The 27,806-nt window shown below is 47.7% G+C and overlaps 1 protein-coding gene across 3 annotated transcripts in view; it reads right to left on the bottom strand.

The window, feature by feature from the left end:
- LOC147727192 (tight junction protein 2-like) overlaps positions 1-27,806 on the bottom strand; it is a 595,437-nt gene that overhangs the window by 134,653 nt on the left and 432,978 nt on the right. For all 3 annotated transcript variants that reach the window (XM_086961242.1, XM_086961240.1, XM_086961241.1), the window contains one exon: positions 1,598-1,808. In XM_086961242.1, coding sequence (XP_086817368.1) covers positions 1,598-1,808 — 211 coding nt within the window. The remainder of the gene's footprint in view (positions 1-1,597; positions 1,809-27,806) is intronic.

Below are 27,806 nucleotides of genomic sequence, written 5' to 3'. Positions count from 1 at the left end.
AAATGTTGGTAGTTGCAGATTGGTTGCCCGATTGAAAAAGTCTTCAACCATTGCTAAAGCTGGACACAGCTAACTATACAGCTCCTGAAGTGGGAGAACACTCTGTGGATTAACCGTTGTGTATATTCGAGAGCACCTGCCAGTTTTGCAATACGGGAGATGGGACGGCTCTTCCTGGCCAGTTGAACCAACCAGGAGAGTAGTCTGCCAGCCTGTTCCCTGTCTGCATGTGTAGCAGTCAAGAGTTTGTATTTTTTTCTGGCATAGTGGAATACTTTTACTTCTCCTTCAGCAATCTATGTTTGATTCCTGAGTCCACCAAAAGCACCACCTCCAACCATCGGATACTGTCCTCCAAATAGGACAAATCTCCCTCTAGTGATTTTCGGGCCCCCAGGAATGCCCAAAACAATAGCTCCACACCACCACCTTGAACACGCCCCAGTCAATGGTAGTGTGTGGGGCCCTACACTAGTTATGTTCAAAGTAGTTCCTGATTGTGTCGGCCAGGTGGTGACATAACACGGTCTCATGCAGGTGGGACATGCGGAGCCTCCAAGTGTGGATAGGAGGTGTCTGTCTCTTCCAACTGAGACTCATAAGTAGGTGAATATGTTCCAAAAGTGTGTGGCTCAAATATTCCTATATGAGCAATAAATTAATCAAACTCCGGGGATCATTTCAATCTGTCTCGAAGGACATGGAGATCATGCCCCGTCTCCCGTCGAAACTCAGCCTACAGCCGTTGGCCAGTCCCAAGTGGCCCAGCTGCTCCTGAAATCCCCAGCCATCTGGACACTAGGGGAGTCTGCCAGTGGGGGCACCAACCTTCTTAAGTCTGTATCTATAACGCAGCTATAGTCTCTTCGGGCCACCACACCCTGAGCCTGTCCATGCATACTACCCAGTGTCAGATATGTGCCACTGAGTCTCCCCCACACTAACACAGATCTGCCCTCCTTGCCAATATTAACCCTCAGGGGTTCAAATGGTGTCCCAGGGTGGACCCATATGAGCGCACCTCTAGCAACGGAAGAGTAGCCTGTTGAGTGTACCTGCCCCGTCCATCGCCTCCCAAATTTAGGTATTTACCCATCAATCGAGTGTGTTTCTTGCAGAACGGCACATTGCCCCGTGCATTTCAGCAATGCCAGTATATTGTGACATTTGCTGGCCTAGCTCAATAAGCGTACCACCAGATGCACCACTGCTGATACAAAATGCTGGCATGACTTTTCCTTTCCTTATGTGAGAACTGCAGCTGCTGTCAATGTGCTGGTGTCAAGCTTCTGTGCCACTCAAAAAGTTATTAAAAGCCTTATTTCAAACTAGCTTATTGCACACTATGCCGGAGCAATATACAGAAGGTAATATAAAGATGGGATTTCTGAAATTCTTTTCGCAAGACAATGTGTGCACACACACACACACACACACACACACACTGTGCACCATATTCAGTTGACCAACTTTTGCAAGGTCGGTTGAGCGTTCATGCAAGCATATATTAATCAGAAAATATTTTGGTACTTCTTTAATGTTGCCACAACATAAATAGATATTGTTACACCCCAAACAAATTACTTGTATATCCTACCGGCTTTTGCTTGGAATGATGCCTTTTTCCAGTTCATTGGCAATTCTGACAGCCAGCCAGCTTCCAAGTTTTCCATCATACAGTGTGTCCACCACTCTGAAGATTTCCCCTCTGGTGAACCCCAGTGTCTGTGGAGCCTCCTTCTCATATTCAAAATGAGTCCTAATAAAGAATGAGTCACCCCTTCCACAGGCAAGAATATTCTTGTAAACTAAATAAAAACACAATATGTGACTATTATGACAGTCAAAAAGGCAAAAACGCTTGCTAGTAAACAACAGTAGACAAAGTGCATATAAAAGTGGCATGGAAGTAATATATGTATGAAGCGAAGCCTACTTAGGGGGTCCAAGACTTCTTTGAAAATTAAATCATTTAAACAGATTAATAGTGAATATAAATGAACATGCAAAATTTCAGGTAAAACATTAAAAAACATTCTGTAAATGTGAAAATTTGAATTTGAGGCAAACAATTAAGTTGGTGTCGTCAGATTGATTTGTGGGAGCAGTGGAAGTGCATCTAACATACTATATTGCGGATGAGTGGACTAAATTGAATTTACAACAGCTCCAGCCTTCGCATTAAAATTAAAACAGTTTTTTATATTTCTTTGTGAATTAAATATATTTAATCATTTATGTATTTGTTTGATGAATGCTGTTTTTGTATTTGCTGTGGATTATTTTGCACTTCAAATCACCGAAAATGTTTATGCCAGGGACCCTTGCTTCCAGTAATGACTCAGTGGGAGTTCTCGGATTCCAATATTGATTCAGTGGGGTCCCTTTGTCCCGTAATGATTATTGGGTGGTCCACAGTAGTCAAAATGTTAAGAAACACTACTTAAAGTGATATAGCCATAACAGCAATGTGTTCTCTTGCTTCCTTTTAGGATCAAGCTGCAAACCAATCATTAGTCTGAGTTCCTAGGCCCTGCCACCCTCTTCATTGTATTCGGCGAGGATCATCAACTTTGCAGTCTATGTTTCATAACCTTTACTCTTGTATTCCCCTTGTAACACTACTTGGCAATCTTCTGAGGCTGCCAGGGGATTTTGTGTGTGGATGTCTGGTATTTTCATCCTTCAGTGTATCCTCTTTTTGTGTACCTGACACACATCTTAGTATTTTGATTTGGTCACAAGAAAAAATGATTAATGCAGAGGAATGGAAGTGATATACTTAAGACTTTAATACATATTTTAAAAATTGTTCTGCAAAAACACGCTCATAAATTGAACAGCCCTGGGGTGGGACCCCACCTGGATGATAATCTGTGTTAAGGATTCTTTCTGTGAGAGGCAAAAGAAGGTGCTGGTAAGCAGGGTCTAATCATAATAAAAGAGGATTATATGTGGGCTCATTTCTTAGCAGCAGACATTATACAGAACCTGGAGGGTGGCATATACTCTGTAATTACCATGAAGCACTGTCGTAGGGGTGCGAGCCAAGAGGGAGTAGAATACATGTTGCAATTTAAAAAGTGGGCTAGGACAGACTTTTAATTTGGGGTTCAGGACACCTACTCAGGCAGTACAAAACTGCTTAAAAGTTAAATAGTATTAGCAATTAATAAATAATATATACTTAAAAAGCAAAAAACTTTCAAATGATCAGTAAAAGGTGAAGGAATTTGAAATTGGAGGCTGAAAGTTAAGTTGGTATCCTCTTATCTTAATCCATGGGAGCAGCCTAAGTCCAGCAAAGTGAAGCTAGAATGGACGATTGGTGTTCTCGACTGAAACACTCTTAACCACTGATAAAAAGAAAGCATGACTTAAGAGCAAAACGAGGGGGGGCGTGGCCTGGAGCCGTTGATGGTGGACGTGTAGTTCACCAGCTCCGTCCTGAGCCCTGAACACAAGCTGAATATCCTGCACTCCCCTGCCTGCAACCCACCTGATCCCTTCACAGGTTGTCTCCGGGAGCGAGTGGCGTGAGGCGGTGAGACATAACCCCTCTCGGACCACTCCTTTGGCGAGTTCCGGCGACGGAGCCTGTTGCGGCCTACGGGTCGAAGTGAAGCCCCGGCCTAAAGTGATCGGCCTGGCCGGCCTACCCCCAGCCTCCTTCGCGGTCCAGTCGGGACCCGGGAATGGACATCCCCTGAATTGCCGGACAGAACCACGGCGTGAGGTATGGTGCCCCACCCTAACTGAGGCTCCGCTTCCCCCCGCTTGGCCGCTTCATCACCGGCCGGCCGCCCTGCTGCGAGGCCCCGCCGGGGTGCGGGAACACTCCCGGACCATCCCCCCGCCTGCCCACGAAGCTAGCGAGACTCCGGCATTCCGCCGCGGGGACACGGACCGAAGAGCGGGCGGCACGCATAATTCATTGGCGACACTGCGAGACCGGCTTCGCCCTGCACAGGCTACTAGCACCGCAGCGCAGGTCGGCCCGACCCGGATAGTATCCTGGCGCCATCTTGTCATCAAACCGGGGCTTGGTAGAGACGCTCGGGCCCTGGCAGTCTCGCCTCGCATGCCCCCGAACCGATAGACGGAGGACCTGAGACGGTCACGCAGCACAGAGTGGCACACATCTGAGACACGCGGACCTCAGGTACAGGGGTCTGAAGAGGGGTAGTGCGCCACGCGCGTTGGCGCCTTATTACAGCGCTGCAGCCCCGACCCTTGCCTCGCTCCCGACAGCCACGACGAGCTCACTCTGCAGTGGCCTGGACCCTTCCGCCTCTACCGCCCCATCGCCTCTACGGACCTGGGGTCATACCTGCCTATGGAGACGCCGGAGGCGCACCGACCCATTCCACATTAACGCCTCGCCTAAGTAGCCTACGCTGTCCCTGCCAGCCCTGGGGTCCTCGCTACATCCGCCTCTACACAGCAAGTAGTGGTCCTTCAAAAACCACTACCGGACACTCAGAGGGACTGCGGCGGTCTGCTGCATCTGCTACAGCGCCACCCTGCTAACTAGATCTATGGGCAGAAACAGGGGCAAACCTCAGGACCAGGGCGCCCGGACGGACGTGCAGTCCACGGGCTCTGAAGACCCGCTGGCCTCCTCCAGCATGGACATCATCCCGCCGACCGGTAAGGGATCGCAGGACGCCAAGCTAGATCTGATCCTGAATGAAATACGCGCGACGCGCGAAGCGCTAGAATCGCGCATAGACAACATGGCGACTGGCCTGTCCCTACTGAAGGCTGACCATAACAAGTTGGCGGATCGAGTGGCAGAGCAGAAAATAGCGCTAGATGACCTTATCCCGCAGCAGACGGAACACTCCACAAAATTAGAAAACGTAGAGAAGCAACTAAAGCAACTATGGGGTAGAGTGGACGATGCTGAAGGACGCGCCCGCCGCAACTACGTCCGCATCCTGGGCATTCCGGAGAGAAGCGAGGGGAGGGACCCCACGCAGTTTGTGAAGGATTGGCTAAGGAAGCTGGTGGGCCAGAGAGACCTCACCGCCCTCTACAGTGTGGAGCGGGCCCACAGGATGCCATCACAGCCCCCTCAACCAGGGGCACCCCCTCTCCCCCTGATCGCTCGTCTCCTCCACTTCAGAGACCGAGACACGGTCCTGCGAGCGGCCAGAGAGGAAGCGCCAATACGCTTCGAGGATAAGAATATATCAGTCTACCCTGATTTCACGCCCACAGTACAGCGGGCCAGATCCAACTTCATGGGGTTGAAACGCAAATTACGGGACAGGGACATGAAATATGCACTTTTGTTCCCTGCTCGGCTCAAAATCCTACATAACAAAAAGTCCCATTTTTTCGACTCGCCTGAGGAAGCGGCAGAATGGATGGAGGTCACTCTGACCCCGCCGGCATCACAGGACCCGTTCACAGACCACCACAGTGACACCCACCGGGGCTCGCCAGGCCGACGGAACAACACTCACAGCCCCAGCCATCATACATCCCATGGAGCATCGGCGGCGTCGCATCCCACTGGTCGCCAGGCGGCGGACCACTCGTCATCATCCCCGCAACAACGTCTAACAGAGGAGGCACTGGCCGCCCACGACGCGGGAGCAACCGGAGACAGACTCACCGTCACCACCGACACCCACACTGAGGTGTCTGGTTCAGTTGACAGCTTGCAGCTCTTCCCGAAGATCACGGCCCAAATGGCAGAGGAGTTCTGAACCACGACACGATTGATGCTCACCGGGTGGTAACGTATGACTAATCCCCCTCCTTCACATATGGTGGGTTGTATGTTTAGGGGCCCATTGTATTGTGGGCTATCATGCCCACGCTGACCGTTCAGTGTCAATCGACGGAGGCCTACTACCCCCGGTATGCACACGAACTTGACTGACTTGTGCCCACGTTGGGCACCATGGTTTGGCTCCTGGGTACGTTGGCTCAGGGACCTTTTTGTTCAGGGGTTACTTGTTTGCGAGACACTCTCACCTTTTAGCACAACAGGACATGTGGGGTCACCCAGTTGTTTTACATTGCCGCACCACACAGATGGTAATGGGACCTTTTAACAATTACCAATTGTGCACCTGGAACGTGCGTGGCATGGGATCAGTGCACAAACGACATAGAATCCTTGCACAACTCAACCGCAGGGGGACTCAGATTGCTTGCTTGCAGGAGACACATTTAAACACTGCTGAAGCGGTGAAATTGCGCAAGAAATGGAGAGGGCAGCTCTTTGCTACCTCATATTCTGCATTCTCAAGGGGGGCGGCGATTTGGCTCCGTGGCTCTCTTCCCTTTCAGATGCTGGAGCAACGGATTGATCAGGAGGGTCGCTATGTATTTGTACAGGGACTGTTGAATGGGGAGGCGGTTGTCATTGGATGTGTGTACTCACCTAACGCAAACCAATCGGAATTTTTGTAAACTGTCAACGGGGTACTTGCAGATTGGGCCGACCATCGCTGGATCATCGGGGGTGATTTCAATCCTGTACTTGATCTTATGCTAGATAGATCACACCCCCCCTTACAGGCTACCGAGAGCAGGAAACAGGCTGATGCGCTTGCGAGTTGGGCTGAGGGCTGGGATTTGGCAGATGTATGGCGCAGCATACACCCTCTGGAAAGGGAATACACTTTTTTCTCCCCTCCCCACCAGCTTCACACCAGAATTGACCATGTTTTCTGCTCCCGTTCCCTTACAGCAATGATTGTCCAGACCCAGCACATGGGGAAAACTCTATCGGACCATAACCCAGTGGAGATTACATGGCAGTGGGGTAGGAAGCTAGCTCCCATTCCGACTTGGCGACTGTCTCCTGATCTCCTCGAGGATTCGGTCTTCCGGTCCTCCCTGTCCGACACTATAGACACCTACTTCTCCACGAATGCGAACACGGCCAGCTCCCGGCAGATAGAATGGGACACTTTCAAAGTCTGTCTTAGGGCGGCCGCTATGACTACTAGGGTGGGAAGGAAGCGGGAGGTGATCAGCCAACTGAAGGAGGTGGAGGGCTCACTCGCGTCCCTAGAGAATGAGGCAGCGGGCACCAACGCTCCCTTTACACCACTGCAAGAGGCACACATTAGGCACGCTGAGCTACTGGAAGACCTGCGGCTAATAGACTATAGGGAATACACAAACAGACACCATACGCAGGCGGACCGAGCCGGTCCCCTATTAGCCCGCCTCCTACGGGACTCCCCGATCAGCCACCCCATTTTGAGGGTCTTGGACCAATCTGGCCGCTCGGCTACCACCCAAATAGGGATTAATACGGCGTTTAAGGACTATTACACCACGCTATACGGTCCCCCCAGCCCTTATCAGAACCCGCGCTTGCGGCCTTCATGGAGGGTCTGGATCTTCCACAACTTTCTGCCAACCAGAACAAAAACTTGAAACGTACTATTTCAGTGGCGGAAATTAGACAGGCGATACGAGCCCTTCCGAAGGGTAAGGCCCCCGGAACGGATGGCCTACCAGCTGAATTCTACGCAACATATATAGACCTCCTGGCCCCACGGTTACACACTGTGTACCTGGAAGCCCTCCGTACAACCTCTCTACCGCAATCATCCATGCAAGCACTGATCACGTCCCTCTTGAAACCGGCCAAAGATGGCCTGCAGATGGCCGATTACAGACCCCTGTCCCTTCTCAATACTGATTCTAAAATATTGAGCAAGGTGCTGGCGTCGAGGCTCGTGCAGAATGTGCCTCAGCTGGTCCACCCGGATCAATGCGGTTTTGTAACGGGCCGTAATACGGCCATGAACCTTAGGCACTTGGCCCAGCTCATGCTTGGAGGCAATGTGGACACGGGCTCCGAAGGATGCATATCACTGGACTTAAAACAAGCTTTCGATTCCTTAAGATGGGATTATATGTTCGCCACACTGTCAAAATTCGGGATACCGCCCGAATTTCTCGCTTGGGTCAGATTGCTATACACCATCCCCACAGCCAGGGTGCGCACCTCCAATCAAATCTCAGGTCCCATAGCCATTGCAAGAGGCCCCAGGAAGGGCTGCCCGCTCTCCCCTCTCCTCTTCGTCCTTGCCCTCGAGCCATTGCTCTGTAGGCTAAGGTCGATGGCCCCCCGCTATGGCATACAACGGCATGGTACGGACCACATTGTATCTGCGTACGCGGATGATATCATATTATATCTCCGCGACCTGAGGGGTGACCTAAGCCCAGTTTCCCAGGTTTTTGAGGATTTTAGAGAGATCTCTGGACTCACCATCAGCGAGTCTAAGTCCTATGGGTTCACCTTTGCAGCCACAGATGGGTCGGCCCCCCTGCCTTTTGCCCCCCATGAATTCCAGATGGCGGAAACCTCCTTCCGATACCTTGGGATACAGATATACCGAGAGGAGGGCATGATGCTAGACGGCAACCTGGGGAGGGCCATTAGAACGCTGAAGTCACAAATTCAGTTCTGGCTAACATTGCCGCTCTCGATACCCGGTAGAGTGGCAATATCCAAGATGGTGATGCTCCCCCGTCTCATCTACTACTTCAACAATTTGCCATTCCAGATCCCAGCGGCGACATTTAAGACCCTCGACTCCCTACTCACCGAACTTGTGTGGGGACATGGCCGCAGGCGCATAGGTCTGGCCAAGTTGCAGCTCCCCTCCAACTCCGGAGGCATGGGCTTACCGGACTTCAGAGCTTATAATTATGCATGTCAGCTACAGTGGCTAGCTTACTGGGTGGCGGGCCGCAATCTTTATGAGATTAATGTTTCAAAGGACGACCATGCTAAAGGGAGGGTACACATCTTGCTCCTACCTGGCTCGGATCTACCTAGAAATGCCCCGCCACTTCTCAAGCTGGCGGTGACATACTGGCGGAAGGCATTAAAGTACACGTCCCCCGGGACACCTTATGCCCCCACGGTTCCACTATTGGGCATACCACTAGGCTCGGGCACACTCACGGCGACCATGCTGGAGCCCTGGCATGACGCAGGTGTGACACACGTGGGTGACCTGTTTGCGGAAGGGCACCTATTATCTTTCGAAGACTTCAGAACCACGCAGGGCGTCCCCAGCGGCTCCTTTCTTCTGCACGCCGGACTCCGACACTATATCTTACGCAAATGGTCGCCTGACGGGTGGGAACCTGTTACGAACCCTCTCGTCACAATGCTCTACCTCATGGGAACGGGCGGCCATCTGACCAGGTGGCTCACAACTAGCATCAAAACGGGGAGGGCACATACACTGTCACCACTGCGGGCGACGTGGCAGGTAGATATTGGGAGGCCACTGCGAGACAAAGAGTGGGAGCGCATACTTCAGTTCCCCAGGAAAGTAGCTAGGAACCCCAAATACAAGTTCATCCAACTGATGTTACTACATAGAGCCTATTTGACTCCGCACCGCCTCCATGTGATGTTCCCTGCATCCAAGAGCAACTGCCCCCGATGAGATGCAGACGACGCATCACTGGTACATATGCTGTGGCAATGCCCTAAATTAGGATATTTCTGGACCACTGTCCATGACTCACTCGAGAAGGCTGGCACTCTGCCCCGATCACCTACACTGGAACATACACTTCTAGGGCTGGGGCCATCGACACGCACCAGAACCGTGGCGACGCGCTTCTCAGATCTGGCCCTGTTGCTGGCGAAGCGTGCCATCACGATGAGATGGAAATCATCTAAACCGCCCAACCCTGACCTATGGCGGGCGGAAGTGATGCACTGGGGTAAGGCTGAGGGTGAAGCACTACAGAGAGAGGAGAGTAGGGGCCTCCGAAAAACACCGATCTCACTAGAATGGTTTGACACGTTAGGGACCTTTGAGGCTGGCAATGACGAGGATGAAGGAGATACAAGTGAATAGCCACTTGGGGTATCACTATGCACTGACTCACTCTCCCATGCACGGCCACTGCCTACGGTGCACTGCGATGGGATACGGGTGTCCCGACCCATCGATCACGCTACCCCACCCTACCTGTGTGTTCAACTTACGCTATGTATCAATGCATTGGGGGTGACCCACATGTCGATATTTCAATTATGCGCCTGTTGAGAGAGTGTTGGGTGGGATTTCCTAGGGGTGGAGGGTGGGATCGGGTGAGAACGAGGTTTGTTAGTTTGTTCTAGTTCATCGACAAAATGAAAATCGAATTCACTATGTTTCTATATATGCTGTGAGCGTAGACATGCATGTACCACCGGGGTTAATACTGTGCTCGTATATATGAAAATGTATGCATGTTCTGCTGTAAACACTATGCTAATAAACAGATTTAAAAAAAAAAATATAAGAGCAAAACGAGCATTGGCATAGCCAACAGATCTCGCCTTTGGGACCTTATAAGTGTTTAGCCATGCAACACTTGATGATGTTTCACCAAGGATATTGTGCTGGATAACTAAACACTTATAAGGTCCCAAAGGCGAGACCTATTGGCTATGCCAATGCTTGTTAGAAATGTCTGGGTTTAGAACATTTTCCTACTTGGCGGCTGAGACTGGGCCCAAATAGTCTGCTACCCACAGTACCAAAATGGGTTGACTTTAATAATTAACATTTTGTCTCCAAGTTGCATTTTAATGTCTTTCTAGGCCCAACCGGACAGACTTGGTTCATGCTTTTATCAAAAACGTGAGGACACTGACTAGTAGAAACTGAATGTATTAAACTTGATCGCCAATCGAATATTCCTTGGCTGAACCACATACATTATTGGTATAAAACATTGTATGGTCTGGACATTTTTAATGTTTCTATAATGGATCCTATATTATCAAAGCGGGAGTTGAAGGTCTCGTTTCTGAATCATACAGCAGAGACTAGGATGGAAAAATACAATAAACCGAGTACATTCAATCTCTATCAACAATATAACATCAATACAGGTTTCCAATTTTATCTTGTAATAGTTAGTATTCCCTCCCATCGATTTGTGTTAACCCGTCTCCGCCTAGGAATTGTGCATCACCTTGTGGCCTTCCCTGTGCCTAGAAAACCTGGAACTTGCCTGTGCCCATGTGATGGCAAATCAAAACAGAGCACGTGTCACTTTATGTTATCTTGCACTTTTTATACCTCTTTTAGGAAATATTATTTGAAACCCATCTTTTTAAAATATAATACGCATCATTTACAAACAGCAATGAAACTAGTGTTTAATCTAGAGTCCCCAGATGTATGCTTTTATGTGCCCACCTATATCTTAAAATGTATTTTTGCAAGAAAATCAATTATTACATGAATTTTTCCAGCTGCTAAATGTACTATGCACTTTAAAACAAGATGCTGTTGACATCATATATTATTATGCTAAATTTGCACAAACATGTTTGTTGGATCAACTGCTGCTATTGTATAATATCCATTGTTGGAATGACCTAGCACTTGCACTTTGTTACACTTACAATCATTCCGCGTGAATAGCCAGACTAGGCGCTGTTAACTGCATATTGCACTTTAGGAAGGATGCTGTCGAATTTTTCCCTGGAATTGCCAAATTTGCACATATACTAACCGAGACGATACTTAGCACTTTAACTGCTTATTTGAATACAACTAAATGTCGTATAAATGTCAATATTACAGTTAAATGCATTTTTTTGAATGGCCTAGTGATTTTGTACTATTAATGCTGCTAAATGTCGTTACTTTTTGAGGCTATCTTGTTACATTGTTCTTTTGGTAGCCTGCTTTAATATTGTGTAAACTTTTATGTCTGTTGCTATATGGTTGTATTTTCTTTACAAACCGAATAAAGCATCTTTGAATTGAATTGACTAGTAGAATATTTGTTCTTATTAATTGAATTTCTCTTAGTAGTTTTGGCTTCCATTTGCAAGTCAAATTCAGGAAAAAAAAGGACTTTAGGAATAATGTGTGTTTTACCCATTATTCCTGAAGTTATTTTTTTTTACCCATTATTCCTAAAGTAAATTTTTCAGGAACATTTAAAAACGTATAGGTTTACGTCATAAATAGCCATTCATTAGATTTTATCATATGAATTGATAAGCTGAGGCTCAGTTGTTGGGTAAGTATAACTTTTTTTTTTTACATCCATCAAACACTTGTAACCAGAAAAGTCTTACATCTAATTTTTGGGTGCAGACACAGTATTGCCTTCAAGGGTGTGTGCTGTTCCTCCTACATAATTCAAGACCGACTTCAGCCTCTCCTTTGTGTTAGCAGAAGTTTGTGTCTTGTGGGTTTGCTCTTGGGAACCCATAGTTAGCTAAACACTGCTTTAAATTAAAACGCTGTTCATAGCAGTCCTGTTAATTTTGCGTTCGCTGGCATTGTAGCTAATTGCCTTTTAACATCTGTTCGTTGTGAATTGAAAGTGGTGACGTGCCATTAGTTCTAAGGCGCACAAATCACTCAGATTGTGTTTTCTTAATATGTTACCACCTTGCTTCTCATCTTCACTACTAATAGGCATGATATAATCAGTATTCTTGATGTCAGCAAGAAGTAATATTAGTTAAGTAAAATAAACAAACTGGAGCTTTCTGATAAAGTTGCATATCGGAATCTACATGGTGTGATGAATACGACTTGAAAAATGTAAGTAATGAAGTTACCCTGCAATCATTTGCCCGACTCTACGAATTGAAGGTATAGTGAAACCTTCCATCTCGATTCGTGTAGTTGATTAACATTTGGGATTATTTTCTGGCTGCTTTGTTTGACTGTTGACATTCCCTAATTTCCTGTCTGTCGTGCTTTGTTTAAATATCGAGTTATACAGTTTACCTCGATCTCTTACCCGGCTCCTTCCCTCTCTCTGGGCTGAGTAAACTAGGATGCCCCTGGTGGCTGGCTCAGTACAGGTGGGCAGGCTCCATCTGGCAGGCGGAAGCGCTGTTTGTTGGCACTACTACCCCAGTCCTGCCAAGCGTCACGCAACACGTGTGACGCCCACGCATTTCAGTGCGGTGATCCGCATCACCGCACTGAAATGAAATGTCACGCATTTTTGCCCTGCCAGGCGAGCCAACAGCGCCTGTCACTGTGCCCATCACCGTGGCTTTCTCTGCTGCTCGAGGTGCCGCCTGTGCCCCGAAACAGTTAACAGCAGCAGACTGCGCAGCTCTCTGAGAGCCAACGCGCTACAAATGTATCGACTGGGCTGGGGATTGTTAATCAGATGTGACCTCATCACGTCCCGGCTGCCTACAGAGGAAGTGAGGTCCCTGACCCTGGTCCTTAGAAGCGGCGGGGGACTCGAGAGAGTTGAGTCCCTCCTAACGTTTGACTCAAGTCCGTGGAGCCTGCCGCTTCTCGCATCTCTGTTGTGCTACCCTCTTATCAAGGAGCCGCTTGCCTGCTCCGGAACAGAGTTAGAGAACCGCAATCACTGCAGTGCTGAGCAAAAGGGTCAAGTGGTGCCTGCAGCCTCTGTTGATTCTGCGCGAATCCGGACCGGACCACGGATGATGCAGCCAGTCGAGTTTGGGGCCTGCAGACTCTCATGCGCTGGTCGGGTTCCGTGCTTCACTCTGAGAGACTGCCACTTGAATATCCGGCTCCTGAGTAGCGCACAGACTCCCGGCTGAACCACGGTAGGAAGTGCGCTTCGGTGCTCGGTTTCGAAGTCTGCCCTTATTTTGGTCCTGGTATGGGGCATATAGAGGTCACGCTCACTGACACGGAGGTTTAGAAATTCCTGCAGGCCCAGCACCGTCCGCCTGCCTCAGCACCCTTTCCCTCCCAGGCAGATTGCCGTGGCTTGGCACCCTGGCCAGATTGAGTGTTAATATTATGTGAGGGGCCAAGGGGACACGTTTTTTTTTTAACAAACTAGGGGCCAAGGGGACATATAATTGGCCTGGAGAGCAGCACAGCTCCTCTCAGAAACTCGGCAGATTGACAGCCTCCCTTCTCGGACCACAGGTCGACAGATTTACAGCAGTACTGCAGAGCTTAAACAGAGTGTCTTCTGGGCCGTCTACAGCATTCAAACACCGTTAAACACCAGCATGGGGGACACAGGCTGGAGCTAACACTTGTAAGTATGTATAGCAGCAGTTCCTTAATTGCTGTTAGTTTCTCTTGGCATTTCGCCTCTTGGCAAAATATACATGTAAGAGGAGCAGTTTTGATGTACCGATGATTGGGGTTCCTTGTCAGTATGCTATTATGAACAATAGTTACTTACCTGTAATCTGTGGTTCTCCAGTATTGGTGTCTTTCATAGATTCACATGCCTGAATCATTCCCCGTCGTCGGAGTGGGAGTCCCACGGTACATAAAAAAGCAGTAATATGCCATTTGTACATAGCAATTAACAGTTATACCCAACCAGGAAGTAAAGTAGCCCCAGCTACAGTGGAAAAAACTTCCACATTAGTGACTATCCAAGTCATTATGTATAGACCAAACTGCAGCCAATCAGGCCACAGCTCCCACCAGAATGCTCTCCCCAGAGACCCAGGCTCTCAGATTTTGTAGCACCGGAGTGTAACTGAGTATATATATATATATATATATATATATATATATATATATATATATATATATATATATATATATCCATAGTCTGAGTGAGACTCTGAGGGGAGGTGGGTGGGTGCATGTGAATCTATGAAAGACACCAATACTGGAGAACCACAGATTAAGGGTAAGTAACTATTGTTCTTCTCCAGTATTAGGGGTGTCTTTCATAGATTCACATGCCTGAATCAGAGTAGTTAGCAGTAATACAATACATCGCTCTTGGACGCCAAGCTACACAGTTTTCATGCATGAACATAAAGTAATGCAATAACATATTAAAGCGTCAAAAGAGCAAGAGGAGGTGGGATAGATCATCAGAGGCTCACCTTATTGAAAAAGATTACGCAGGACTGCTCTTCCCACCGAGGCATCGGTATCACTTGAAGAATCCAGACAGTAATGCCTTGTGAATGTGTGCCTGCTGGACCATGTTGCAGCTCTGCAGATCTGCAGGAGAGGCACACCAGCAAACAAAGCAGTTGAAGAAGACTGCTCTCGTAGAATGAGCTCTAGGTAAGGTCTGTAAGGGTTTACCTGCTTGTTGATGGCAGAGCCCCATCGTTGATGAGACCCACCTAGCGATAGTCTGTTTTGTCACTGCACAGCCTTGTCTCAGTCTGCCATGCGGTACAAATAGCTGATCCGTCTTCCTGATGGCAGCTGTCCTTGAAAGATAAAACTTAAGACATCTCCTGATATCTAATGAGTGTAAAGTCCGCTTAGCTGGCAACTGCGGATTCGGAAAGAATGTCTTAAGTATCACTGGCTCATTCAAATGAAAATCCGATGGTACCTTGGGCATGTACTTCGGGTTGGTGCGCAGTATCACAGAGTCATTCGTGAATTACAAGAAAGGTGGTTTAGACGTGAACGCCTGCATGTCCCTAACCCTTCTGGCTGATGTTAACGCCAGCAGTAATGCGATCTTCCAAGTGATGAACTTCAGATCAACTTTATGGATCGGCTCAAAGGGATGGCGCATGAGCTGAGCTAGTACTATATTCAAATGCCAGGATGGAGGTGGCCGACGTATTGGTGGAAACATACGAAATAAACCCTTAAAGAATTGCTGGATTATTCTTGAGGAATATAGAGAATTCGTACCATCCTGACGGTATCGGGATATAGCCACTAGAAACACTTTAAGTGTTGAGTGCGCCAAACCTGATTTAGCAAACTGCAAAAAGAAGGGTAAGATCTTTTCCGGTTCAGCATACATGGGATGTAAATTCATAGTTTGGCACCAAGCACAAAAACGCTTCCATTTAAGCTTGTAAGTTTTGTTCGTTGAAGGCGCTCTAGCATTGGCTAGGACTTCTTGACAGTCTTGTGGAATGTTCAAGTGTGCAAACTCATGGTGTTGAGGAGCCAAGCCGATAATTTTAGAGAATGAGGGTCCGGATGATATACTCTGCCTTCTTGAATTGTCAGAAGATTTGGAATTTGAGGCAGTTGGACTGGTTCGCGTTCTGAGAGAAGAAGCTGTGTGAACCAATATTGTCGTGGCCACCGTGGAGCCATCAAAATTATTCGACACGGTTGTCTTCTCATTTTCTTGATGACCTTGGGAATTAATGGAATTGGCGGGAAGGCGTAGGCAAATATCCGCTCCCAATTCATTGACAGAGCATCCCCGCAAGATTCTCTGTGGGGAATCCAGCTCGCAAAGTGTGTACATTTCTTGTTCCGATATGTTGCGAAAAGATCTAGATCGGGGTGACCCCATCTCAGAAAGATCCGATCCAGCGCTGGTTGATGCAGTTCCCACTCGTGAGTGCTGCTCTTGCATCTGCTCAGGGAATCTGCTAGCACATTGGCTACTCCTGGAACATGCACCGCTGACAAGTTGATGTTGTGATCCAGAGCCCAATTCCAGATCTCTTGAGCCTGCTGGGACAACCGGGCTGATCTTGTGCCCCCCTGCTTGTTCAGGTAATGCATGCTTGTTGTGTTGTCTGTTCGAATCAACACTGTTGAGTCTTCCAGTATCGCTTGAAAAGATTTCATGGCGAGGAAAATGGCCCTTAATTCCAATAAATTGATGTGCCATTTCTTTTGCTGTCTGTCCCATTTGCCACTGATCGTCATCCCTTGAAGGTGAGCGCCCCAACCTTCTAGCGAGGCATCCGTGGTTACGATGAATCTGGGGACTTCTGCGAGGAAAGCACAGCCCACCTGCAGGTTGTGTTCCTGACTCCACCACAGGATTGCATTCTTCATTCGAGGCGTTAAGGTGATGATATCCTCGAAGGAACCTGATACCTGCACCCATTGGTGACTGAGTTTCTCTTGCAAGGGTCTCATTCTCAGACGACAGTTTGGAGTGAGAGGGATGCACGATGAGATCATCCCTAGGAAAGATTTGAATTTTCGAACAGAAACGCACTCTTTTCTGATGAGTGCAGTCGCCATCTTTTGAATCTTCTCCTGTCTTTCGCTTGAAATGAAGACCTGAGCGAGCTTGGAATCCAGCGTTGCTCCTAGGAAAGACTTCCTTTGTGATGGTACCAGATCTGATTTCTCGAAGTTCACTGAGAAACCCAGGCTTTGAAGCAGGCAAAGGCATATCTGGACATGTTTGCTTGTTGTGGCGTAGGAATTGGCCTTGATAAGGCAGTCGTCCAAATATGGGTATATCTGAATACCCTGTAATCGTAAGTGGGCCGCTACAGGTGCCAACATCTTTGTCAATACCCTCGGGGCTGAACGTAGTCCAAAAGGAAGCACCTTGAATTGGAAATCCCTGCCAGCCACTCTGAACCTTAGGAACTTCCTGTGCCTGGGGAAAATGGGTACGGGGAAGTAAGCATCCTGAAGGTCGAGTGTTGCCATGTGGTCCCCTTCTGTCAGAAACTGGAGGATCTCTTGGAGTGTCAACATTCTGAACGTTAATTTTTTGATGTATTTGTTGAGGGCACGCAAATCGAGGATGGGGCGCCATTCCCCCGATGTTTTGCGTATCAAGAAAAAACGAGAGTAAAAACCTTTTCCTCTCTGATGTTGAGGTACTCTCTCGATTGCCCCCTTTCGAATCATTGTATTGATTTGGATGAACAGCTCCTTGAGATGTGCTGGGGGTGGTCCTTTTGGGGGTGAATTTGGAGGGTTTTGACAAATTCCAATATGTGGCCCTTGGAAATCACATCCAGGACCCATCTGTCTGTGGTAATTTTTGACCATTTTGAGCAATGTAGGGATATTCTTCCTCCAATTTGTTTCTGGCTGGGACAAAGTGGTGGTAGGATGTGTTTCTCACTTTTTGTTAGTGTTGTCTCTGCCCGATAAGTTGTTTTCCCTCGGGCTGTGAATAATTATTTCTTCTTTGGCCATAAGGTTGTTGCTTATATGGCTGGTACCTCTGGTTATTTTGGTTGTTCGTGTATGATCGTTGTTGGTAATATCCTCCTCTATTTGTGAAGTCACCTCTTCCTCTAGCACCACGTAAGGAAGATTTCCGGTACTGCAGAGTACCCAACGATCGTGCAGTTTCTGTATCCTTCTTGATGGCTTGCAAAGCCTCATCCACATGCGAGCCGAATAGGTACTCGCCATCATAAGCCATATTCAGCACCTTGGCTTGCACCTCCTGCCTAAAGGATGTAGATTTCAACCATCCCTCTCTTCTAAGGACTGCAGCTCCTGCCAACTGCCTGAATCCTGTAGCTGCTACGTCCACCGCAGCATCAATGATCTCCGACGAAGCACACTCCCCTTCCTGCAGAATTTTTGTGGCTTCGGTCCGGTAAGGTTCAGGCAGTTTTTGAATGTATGGCGATATGTCTGACCACATCTGCCTATCATACCTGCCGAGAATTGCCAGCGAATTAGCAGCCCTAACTGTGGTCGCTGCAATAGTCGATACCTTTTTCCCAATGGTATCGAGTCGCCTCCCATCTCTGTCCGTAGGAGTGGAGATCTGAGATGACGGGTTCTTTGCTCTCTTTTGAGCTGGTTGCGCAATGACTGACTCCGTCTTGGCCTGGCCGATCAGGCTAGCAGGTGAAGAAGTTGGTGCCCTGTACTTTTTATCCACTCGCGGTAAAACCGCAGGTAAAGAATTTGGTGTGGCCATGATCTTTAGACCTTCTTTCCAAATAAAGTCTATAATAGGAATAGACCAACTTTGCCTCTGAGACAAACTCTTAAAGTCGTACAGGAAACATTCGTCCTGTTTAGCCTCCATGGTAATGAGAAATCTCTTAGTTGCTTTGTCCATAATCCTATGGAAATTTGCAATATCCACCGGTGGTGATTCAGCTTTTGGTTGTTCATCTGGAGAAGGTGTGTAAGCTTGATAATCTTCGTACTCCGACGAGTCCGTTTTATCTAATTCACCTTCTTCATGAGCTTCCTCATCAGTATTCTCATCCTCCGTTTGGTGGTAGGACACCGGTGTTGATGGCCGGGCATGCTCCGCTTCTTCTGTCATTGTAGCCATTGGAGTCGGGGTTACTCGAGGCCGTGGAGAAGAGAGTTGTGATTCGCCTGACTCTGAAGGCGGAAAACGGCGATAATAATCGCTCAACATATACTGCAAATTTTGGAAAAGTTCCATTGGCATTTGCATCCCTGGTGTTTGTTCAGTCTCCAACCTAGGCGGTTGTATCACTTGCTCCTCTTCCTCCTGATCCTTTATTTGTGTAAGCAAATCAGATGGGCTCTTAGCTGCTTGAAATAACTCATCACCAGATTCATCTTCCTCAGAATCCAAGAGCCTGTCTGGCATTTTTAGTGGCGACATAGATGCAGACTGTGATGAACGCCTTTGTAATAGTGCCGCAGTGGTGGCTGGAGATGGCAGCGGTATCACATTACTCCTTGCAGACCAAACTTGAAGATCTGTGCAAGATGACAGCTTTGGTGTTGTTGGATTCTCTTGTGCCATTGTTAATTCTGTTTCTTGTGGCTTTGTCTTCGTCGTCGACGATGTACTCGTCGACGACTGTGGCTGTTTAGTCTTAGTCGACGAGATGGACTTCGTCGTCGACGAGGGAACTATCGACGGGACTACTTTCTTCGTCGACGGGGCCGTCGACTGGACTATTTTCTTACTCGACTAGGCCGTCGACGATGACTTCGTCTACGGGGCCGTCGACGGGGTCTTCTTCGTCAACGATGGGATAGTCGACGGCAGCTTCGTCGACGATGATGACGTCGACGGCAAGTTCTTCTTCGTCGACGGTAAGGCTGTTGTCGGCGGCAAGCTTTTCGTCGACGCTGGTATTAGCTTCGTCGACGGAGGCTCGTCGACGAGAGGTGTGACTATTTTAGTCGACGAGATGGGACGAACCTGGACATGTACAAAAGTTGGAGAGGACGCTGAGGACATCACCATAGAAGGTTTTGGTGAGGAAAAAGTCATAGTAGAAGTCACTGCAGTGGCTGCCTGACAGGAAAACGGCAGAGTAGTCGCTGCCTTGGTCACAGGCCTCTGAGGTGACAATAAAGACGCAGTCTTTTTTGATTCTGTTGGCCTCACACATTTCTCAGAGGATTTTTTCATTTTTGAGGTAGAAGGCTCACCAGCGTCTTCAGTGAGCTGGGCCTGTCTTGCCACCTTAGCCTTAGGAGTAGTCACCTTACTCTCAGCCATCCTCTTTCTAGATCCCATAGAAGACCCTGAGGCCAAACTTCCTTTCTCAGAGAGTGGGTTATCCTTATCTTTAATCCGCTGTATCCACAGCAGCAGGCCACCCTCTCTGTCCCTGAGGGTCTTTGGAGGAAAGGTGCGACAAATCTTGCACTCCTTAGCCTGATGATCAGGGTACAAGCAGTAGATGCAGAGAGTATGCGGATCCTCCTTAAACAGCCTTGCTTTTCCGCAGGATTCACAGGCCCTGAACAGGGACTTAGATTTAGACCTGTTAGAAAGTGAAATCTTTCAGAAATAGAGAAAAACTGAGCAGAGCTCAGAGAGACTCCCTATCACACGACGTGCGGTGAAAAATCTGAGAGCCTGGGTCTCTGGGGAGAGCATTCTGGTGGGAGCTGTGGCCTGATTGGCTGCAGTTTGGTCTATACATAATGACTTGGATAGTCACTAATGTGGAAGTTATTTCCACTGTAGCTGGGGCTACTTTACTTCCTGGTTGGGTATAACGGTTATTTGCTATGTACAAATGGCATATTACTGCTTTTTTATGTACCGTGGGACTCCCACTCCGACGACGGGGAATGATTCAGGCATGTGAATCTATGAAAGACACCCCTAATACTGGAGAAAGTAGAAGTATGCTGCATCAATATCTAGTGTATTGTAATTTGAGATTACCGTTTCCACATTTTATGGGAGAGGCAGCCAAAATAAAGCAATTTTTGCTTTAAAAAGCGGGAGTCTTTAGTCTGATTCGGATCGATTGAAATGTATGAATCATCTACATTTATTTTAAGCATGGCTTTTTTGTCTTTGTTTACTTTGTCAGTGAAGGATCATTATTGCAGCTCCAACACATTTTTTAAAACTTTCTTATAATTACAGAGGAGTGTAAAAAATACTGACGCCTGGTGATAATGTTACTTTTTGTTGAGTGTTTAAATAGATATCATGAAATGTGCATAACGTTACTGGAGAGTGCTATGCTCAGTGACTCATGAACCCATGTACTACTCATATAAAACGGTTGTTACAGTCATGTACCTAGAGCGTAAAAGAACTATGGTTATATTTAAGATGTTGCTTACTACTGATTTAGCATTTTTTGATTACATAGTATCGTAGGAGTCCTTCTTCCTATGTAAAGAAATCCCGCCCACTCAAATGAATTTCTACATTGAGATGTTCACAGTGCCATGGTCCTTGTGAGATCTTATCCACCTCATCCCTTTTCCCCTACAAGTTAGACATGGACTTACATTTGTTATAATGTGGTTAGTTTAGCTTAACTACGTGTGTTTGAACACAAGGGCCTACAGACCATCTCATTGCTCAAATGGGTGTACTTTCTAATATATGTTTCCCTCGTCATCATTGCTTGATTTTGCTCACGAGAAAGTGTCACTCATAGTCATTGAAATGTCACTCATAATTGCTCTGAAATTATGAAAATGTCACACATTGCAATCTGAAACCTTGGCAGCTATGCTACCCGCTTGTACTGCGCGGGCTGGTTATTCAGTAACTCAAACAATGGCAGCGCTTGTTCATGCACAAACCTCTCCGAAGCGCCAGCTCTTTGTGGTATGGGCGCAGGCTTCCCAGCACCGGCTCAATGCTGAGGGTGTGATATCACCCCCATCTGGTCGCGTGCCTCGACCTCATTGTTAGGTGCCGCCTGTGAGACAGATGGAAGTCCTGCCGGAAGGTGGACTATTCTCCCCTTGTGCGGGGTGAATACACAGCGCAAGGCGCGTTTACCGTAAGCCGTTTTCAGTCTGCCGAGAGGCTTTCCCGCATCTGCCCACAGCGGACTTCGGGTCTCGTGTAACCGGGCGCCCACACCAGTCATCAGCAGTGATCTCACTTTCTTGGCACACTTAATCCCGTTCTGACTTCTTATGGCGGGTCACAAACGCTGATTTTATATGGTTGACTTCCACAGACATGTAATATAAAAATAAATATTTTAGGATTGTGCACATTCCTGATTTGGAGATGATGGTCCCTTAATTTTAGCTTTCGCCTCCATCCACTTAAGTGCAAATCAATATGGTAATTAAATTCAGTATTTTTTATCAAAATCTGTCTGTTCAAAGATTTTGGCATTTGTGAAAATCGTATTTCATCACATGAATAATATAAAGCAGTGTTTTTAAATCCTTAAAGTTTATTTTAACATGCATTGTCTCGCGTTCTACCATCTCTTTACACCTCCGTCAAAGATCTTTCAAGATATGACACCCTGCAATCATTGCACTCCAATGTGAGATTCTCATGTAAAGGATTCTCCAAGACGGCAGTTGAAACACATGCCTGCAGCTCTACCCCTTTTCTCTTCTGACCGAGACCTGGTTGCTAGTGGAATGAGTTATCACGTGCTGCAGGCAGCTTGAAAATACCCGTGTGATTGGTCTTTTGGCCCTGAGGTTCGTCTCTATTAATGGGAACTAAGCTGGCCTTTTTAGAAGGTTAAGTGAACGTTTGGCTAGGTTTATTTGTTGTTGGACTATTTGGTCCGACTGCAGAGTGGGGCGGTAGTATTACTTTTGCGGGTACCACACCTATGTATGAATCTTAATACGCTCAACTAGGCACTTTGCATTCTTTGGCATTTTACTCGTTTGGAGGCTGTCTTCTTTCGTCAGGGCGTGTCTGAAATATGACATTTACAGCAGAGCTCGTGGAGTAGTGGGCGCAGTTGTTTGGGTTTCGCGTTAAAAACGGATGTAGTACGAGCCTGCTTTACTTAGGGACTGCGATTCCACAGCTAGTGCAGCTGCCTGGTTCCATAGGCTGGTCCATAATTCTGACAAAATCAAATACTTTTTTTTAGATGCACAGTTTTACTCGCGGCGTTACTTTAAGCTCCTTTATAGGTGCATGCGAGTGTCGTGGAATCAAAGGAGATGGATTAAAAGAAGAATCCTTTAAGGATTAAAAGAAGAATCCTTTTCTAAATCTCAGTTGGCCTTTGTTACCGTTGGTCACTGGAGCATGTTTCACGTATGGGTTGCTTAGACTTCAAAGTACTTGCCTCTGAGCTGCAGCTAAGACGAGGAGAAGATGCCTTTCTAGCCTATGTTATCAGATTATGGAAGGCAAGTGTTTTGAAATGCTGATGGCACTAAGGCTAAACTGCTGTTCCTCTGTGTCAGTGCTGAAGAAAACAAGTTACTTACCTGTAACTACGGTTATCCAGTATTGGTATCTTTCATAGATTCACATGCCTGAATCATTCCCAGTCGTCGAGGCGGGAGTCCCACGGTAAAAATATATACAATAGCAGTGCCTAAAAACTTTCTTGTAGTAGGCTGGAAAAGCCTAAGGCCTAGCTAGGCCCAAAACTTAGCAGCCTATCTACCTCATTATGTAAAAAGACCTGAAATAGTAGCCTCAGTGTGAGAAGTTGGCCTGATATATGATGTTTCCAATTCTGGAACCACCTTGTATCAGTCCAAACAATCCCTTATGGTGTCTGGTTGTAAGTCAACCTTATTAGACAAGCTATCCTAGTGGTAGCATGGACTAAGCAGCCATAAAGGCTAAACTCAAGAGGTCGTGTTAAGCGAGCTGTTTTACCAATCACAATCCTGTAATACCAAATGAAAGGATACCACACAAGTATATATTATAAAAATATATGTGTTTATTACTAAAATAATCCCCAGTACTCTTTATGAGCAAAGGGGCACACTCGTTAAATCAAAAGCACAGTATAACATATGAAAGTTGCACAATTATGGATGAGGGCGGGTGGCCACTCAAACCATATATTAAGAAAGTAGTATAAGAGATACCAATCGAACAGTGGTTAGGCCTAGGGCATCGCTGGGAGCAGTCGGGACAAGCAATGCTGAAGTCGGGAAAAGCCCGCGGGATTCGGGTGCAGCGCTTAAAGCACACGCATGCACCAATGTAAAGTCAATGGTGCGTAAAAGTTACACAAATAGAGTTCAAGGATACTTCCGCTGAACCTAGAAGGACAAAACTTTAGACACAGACCCTAGCGGTGTGTACCAGTGTGGGAACACCGGCGTTGCTGAGTTACCTCACCCACAGGAAGCGGGTGCATAGGGTCGAAGTGGCGTGGGGTTTCGTCACGCAGGTTGTTGGTGCTTGAAGCTGAAGATGCTGCAGGCGATGTGAAGGAGAAGTGTCCGGTGTGATCCAAGGGTGGATCAGAGTTGAAAAGTACCTGAAAGCAGAGGGGACAGAGTCTGGGTCACTCAGCAGTGACCAGGACGGAACCAGGCAATGTCGGGGTCAATCAGGTGGTTGTCGAGGAGCTTCTCTCCGCTGCCACGTGGGCTCTGGGGCATCTGCGACGTCCAGGAGTGGGTCACCAGCTGTCCCACGCAGGCTCTCACCGTCGGCGCTGTCAGCTTCAAGATCGGAGCAAACAACACTTGGCAAGAGCAATTCTCGCGGGATTGGAAGATTGCTTCTCACTCGGACCAGGAGGGTCAGAGTGGGTGCTCCTTTTCAGAGGAGCGGGTGCAAGTCTGGAGCAACCAGAATCACAAGTCGTATTTAGGTTTTCGTCGGCACAGGGGCCACAAGCCAGCTGGCAAGTGACCGGGCCAACGCGTCGAGCCAAGGAAAGCAGAAGAGCCCCACGCAGCACTCGTCCAGTGTAGAGGGGTGAGCTTCGATGCAAAAGTGGCTCAGGGTTGGGCCTTCTCAAACCCCGGTGTACAGCTTCGAGGGTCAATCGTGGGCTGCACAGTCAGCGTCTCGTGGTCTTTTCAAGATGGCGTGCCCCACGCTTCCGGTCGCCTCCACGGGTCTCAGCTCTGCAGGGACTGTGGATCGGGCTGTAAGAAGGCAGGCAAGCTTGATCTCGTCGATCTCTGTCGCTAGAGTTCCGGCGGGAACTGCAACAAAGCAGACGTCGAGGTGCTGGATGGTGCCTGTTTGCACAGGGTGCTCACTCCTTGACCACAAGGGAGATTCTTCAGTCTTCTACGTTGAGTAGGATGTCGAAGGGTCCAGAGTTTCGTTTCAAATGTTTCATCAGGATAATCTGAGTGCGTTGGCACTGCTCCCATTCTTATACCAATCTAGGGGGCTGGATTACCTGCTAGGTCCCCTCCTATGGGTGGGACCCAGGAAGGGGGTGGATACACCCCTTTCCCTTTGATCCAGGCCGCGCTGGGACTGGGGCTGGTCTGCCCCAGAACTGGTTTGGCCGGATTATGCAAGGGGAAGCCATGTGCTCCCCAGGCAGTGTCTGGTTTCTTTTAAACCTCCCTGCTACAATCCACAATCTCCTGTCTGGGGTGGTGTAACACCTCCCTGCGACAGGAAAGCCTTTGTCCAGGCCTCCTCTGCTGAGTTTCGGTCAGCAGCAGGAGGTCAGACTCGTGTCTGTGGCAGAAGCATCCATTTTGTGGATCTGAGGCGCTTTTAAAAATGAACCGCGTTTCAGTAAAGTAACATGTCTTCTCCCTGTAGAGGGGTGGAATGCTATCCCCATCGACAGACTGTCGAGGGGATAGTATTCCAAATCATATGACACCTTACACGACATGTTTTAATAAAGCCAAACCAAAGTTGCTATATAACCGCGAGGATTATAATGCACCTTAATAGTATATGGTATGGCATTATCCCGGAACAGCTTAGGGAGTTGTTCCCGACAGCTGCAGACAGGCTCAGCTCATGCTCGAGCTCCATCTCACATTAAACCATGCACTCTGCCTCCAGGATTGATAAGGCCTTCCATAGGAGTGGCTCACAGGTTTATATGTGTCCAGATATAGGTTTAGATATAGGTATACTATATCTAAGCAAGGGGTGATTACACCCACTTGCCCCAGCTGAGTGATCAGCCAGTTGTGTCAATTTAAGAACCAGCCAGGGGTGGCAAAAGCTATGCTTCAGCCCCTGGTAGGCCTTGGTGGCACCTATGCCCTGAGCACCTATAGTGCATGGTACAGGGGCTGACAAGGAGTCCATTTTCCAATTGGGTTATGTACCTCTAGTACATGTATGTGAATTTAGAGAGAGAACAGCAGGCTGGGGGTCTGATTAGCAGGCCCACAGCCTCAGTAAGTCGAAACCAGTGAAGCAAAAAGCAAAAATTGTGGTGACCATAGGATAGCAGACCCTACACTCCTACACTCAGCCTATCAGCTGTCCTCACCCTCTAGAACCTTTCCAGCTCAGGCAGTTCTCCTCAGATTTTTCCCAGCACAAGTGAGAATAAGTATCCATAAAACAGAACTGCCCTGCCGGGGAGGAGGGCTGGGTGGCATGTGAATCTATGAAAGATACCATACTGGATAACCGTAGTTACAGGTAAGTAACTTGTTTTCTTATCCAGTATTGGGGTACCTTCATAGATTCACATGCCTGAATCAGAGTAGCAAGCAGTAACATCATGTCTGTCGTTAGAGGAAGGTGGGAGACAAAATAAATCGTATACATCCCCACACAACCTGGAAGGTTATAGAGCACAAATTTTGTTTACATAACATATGCATCAAAAAACCTTCATAAAGAATATTAAAGAATAAGACAAGCGTTCGAAAAGATTAAAACATCATAATAAAATACATATGGGTAAAACAGTTAAAAGAAAGATAAAAGACTATAAAGAGTCTAACCTTAGTGAAGAAGATGCTGCAAACACCGCTTCTCCAACTGCAGTATCATCCAGATTTGCCGACTGCAGACAGTAGTGCTTCGTAAAAGTGTGCACACTTTTCCGCGTAGCAGCTCGGCAAATGTTCTCCAGCGTCACTACCAGCGAAAAGGGCTGTCGACGCTGACACTGTTCTGGTGGAATGCGCTTTAACCTTTCTTGCTAAAGGTTGAGGAATATGGCGGCGGCAGGCTAGCAGCCGCGATACCCCGCTCTGGGCTCTAGCGGGCGTTTTCACCCTAAACCTCTCTACTGAGGGCTCAACTTTAGAGTTTTGACTGAATCAAGTGAAGAAGCGAAGAACACTACTTTGTTGTAATTTTCTCGCGAAATGCTGTTGTCTTTACCTGTTTACGGAGTTCACGGATAGCGTCTGTCAACCTTCCATGTTTGGGATCGCTGGGGGCGTGTTTTGCTCGCAGTCTCGCTCGGCGATTACACACGCGCTGCCGACCCAGTCAGCTCTACACTCGCTGACCATTTCCACGTCGGCTTTCTGGAGGTGGGACCGAGCGCCCTGGAGTAACCGCCGAGAGAGGCGGGCTCGCTCTCTCCGAAGAGACGCTCTATCGACGGTTACAGGAGCGGACACAGAAGAGCAGCAAACAGCGGTGGATGGAGGCGGAGGCGGGGATACCTCCGAATATTCCTCGACATTGGTCTCAGCGCCACACAAGGAGTCTGGTGGACAAAATTAGCCTACGAACGAGGTGTAGGGGTTTCAAAGGGCGGGGGAGGAGAGGAAAAGGTGGTTGTTCAGCAGCTCGAGACTAGTTTGGTAGTACAAGCTAAGAGCCCTGCTGTAGTTCATTCTGATCTTGAGGGTGATCTAAATTCAACGACTACAGAGCAGGCTATTAGTCCTGTAAATAATCTATACTCTCCTCAGGAGTAGAGCCACTACTCATTCTAAGTAGTAACCATTTGACCCCAGTAATATCTAGAAGAGGTCGGAGAGGCAAAAAAGCAGCTAAAGTAGGAAGCGCACTATATAATCAAGGGAGGCCAATTTCAGAAAAGTCTAACTTGTTCTCTCCCTCAGTACTGGAGGCTTCTCAGATAT

This window comes from Lissotriton vulgaris, chromosome 3_1, assembly GCF_964263255.1.
Source record: "Lissotriton vulgaris chromosome 3_1, aLisVul1.2, whole genome shotgun sequence".
Taxonomy (NCBI): Eukaryota; Metazoa; Chordata; class Amphibia; order Caudata; family Salamandridae; genus Lissotriton; species Lissotriton vulgaris.
Note: the sequence above shows the minus strand (reverse complement) of the source record. Positions and strands in the feature narration are given on the sequence as shown.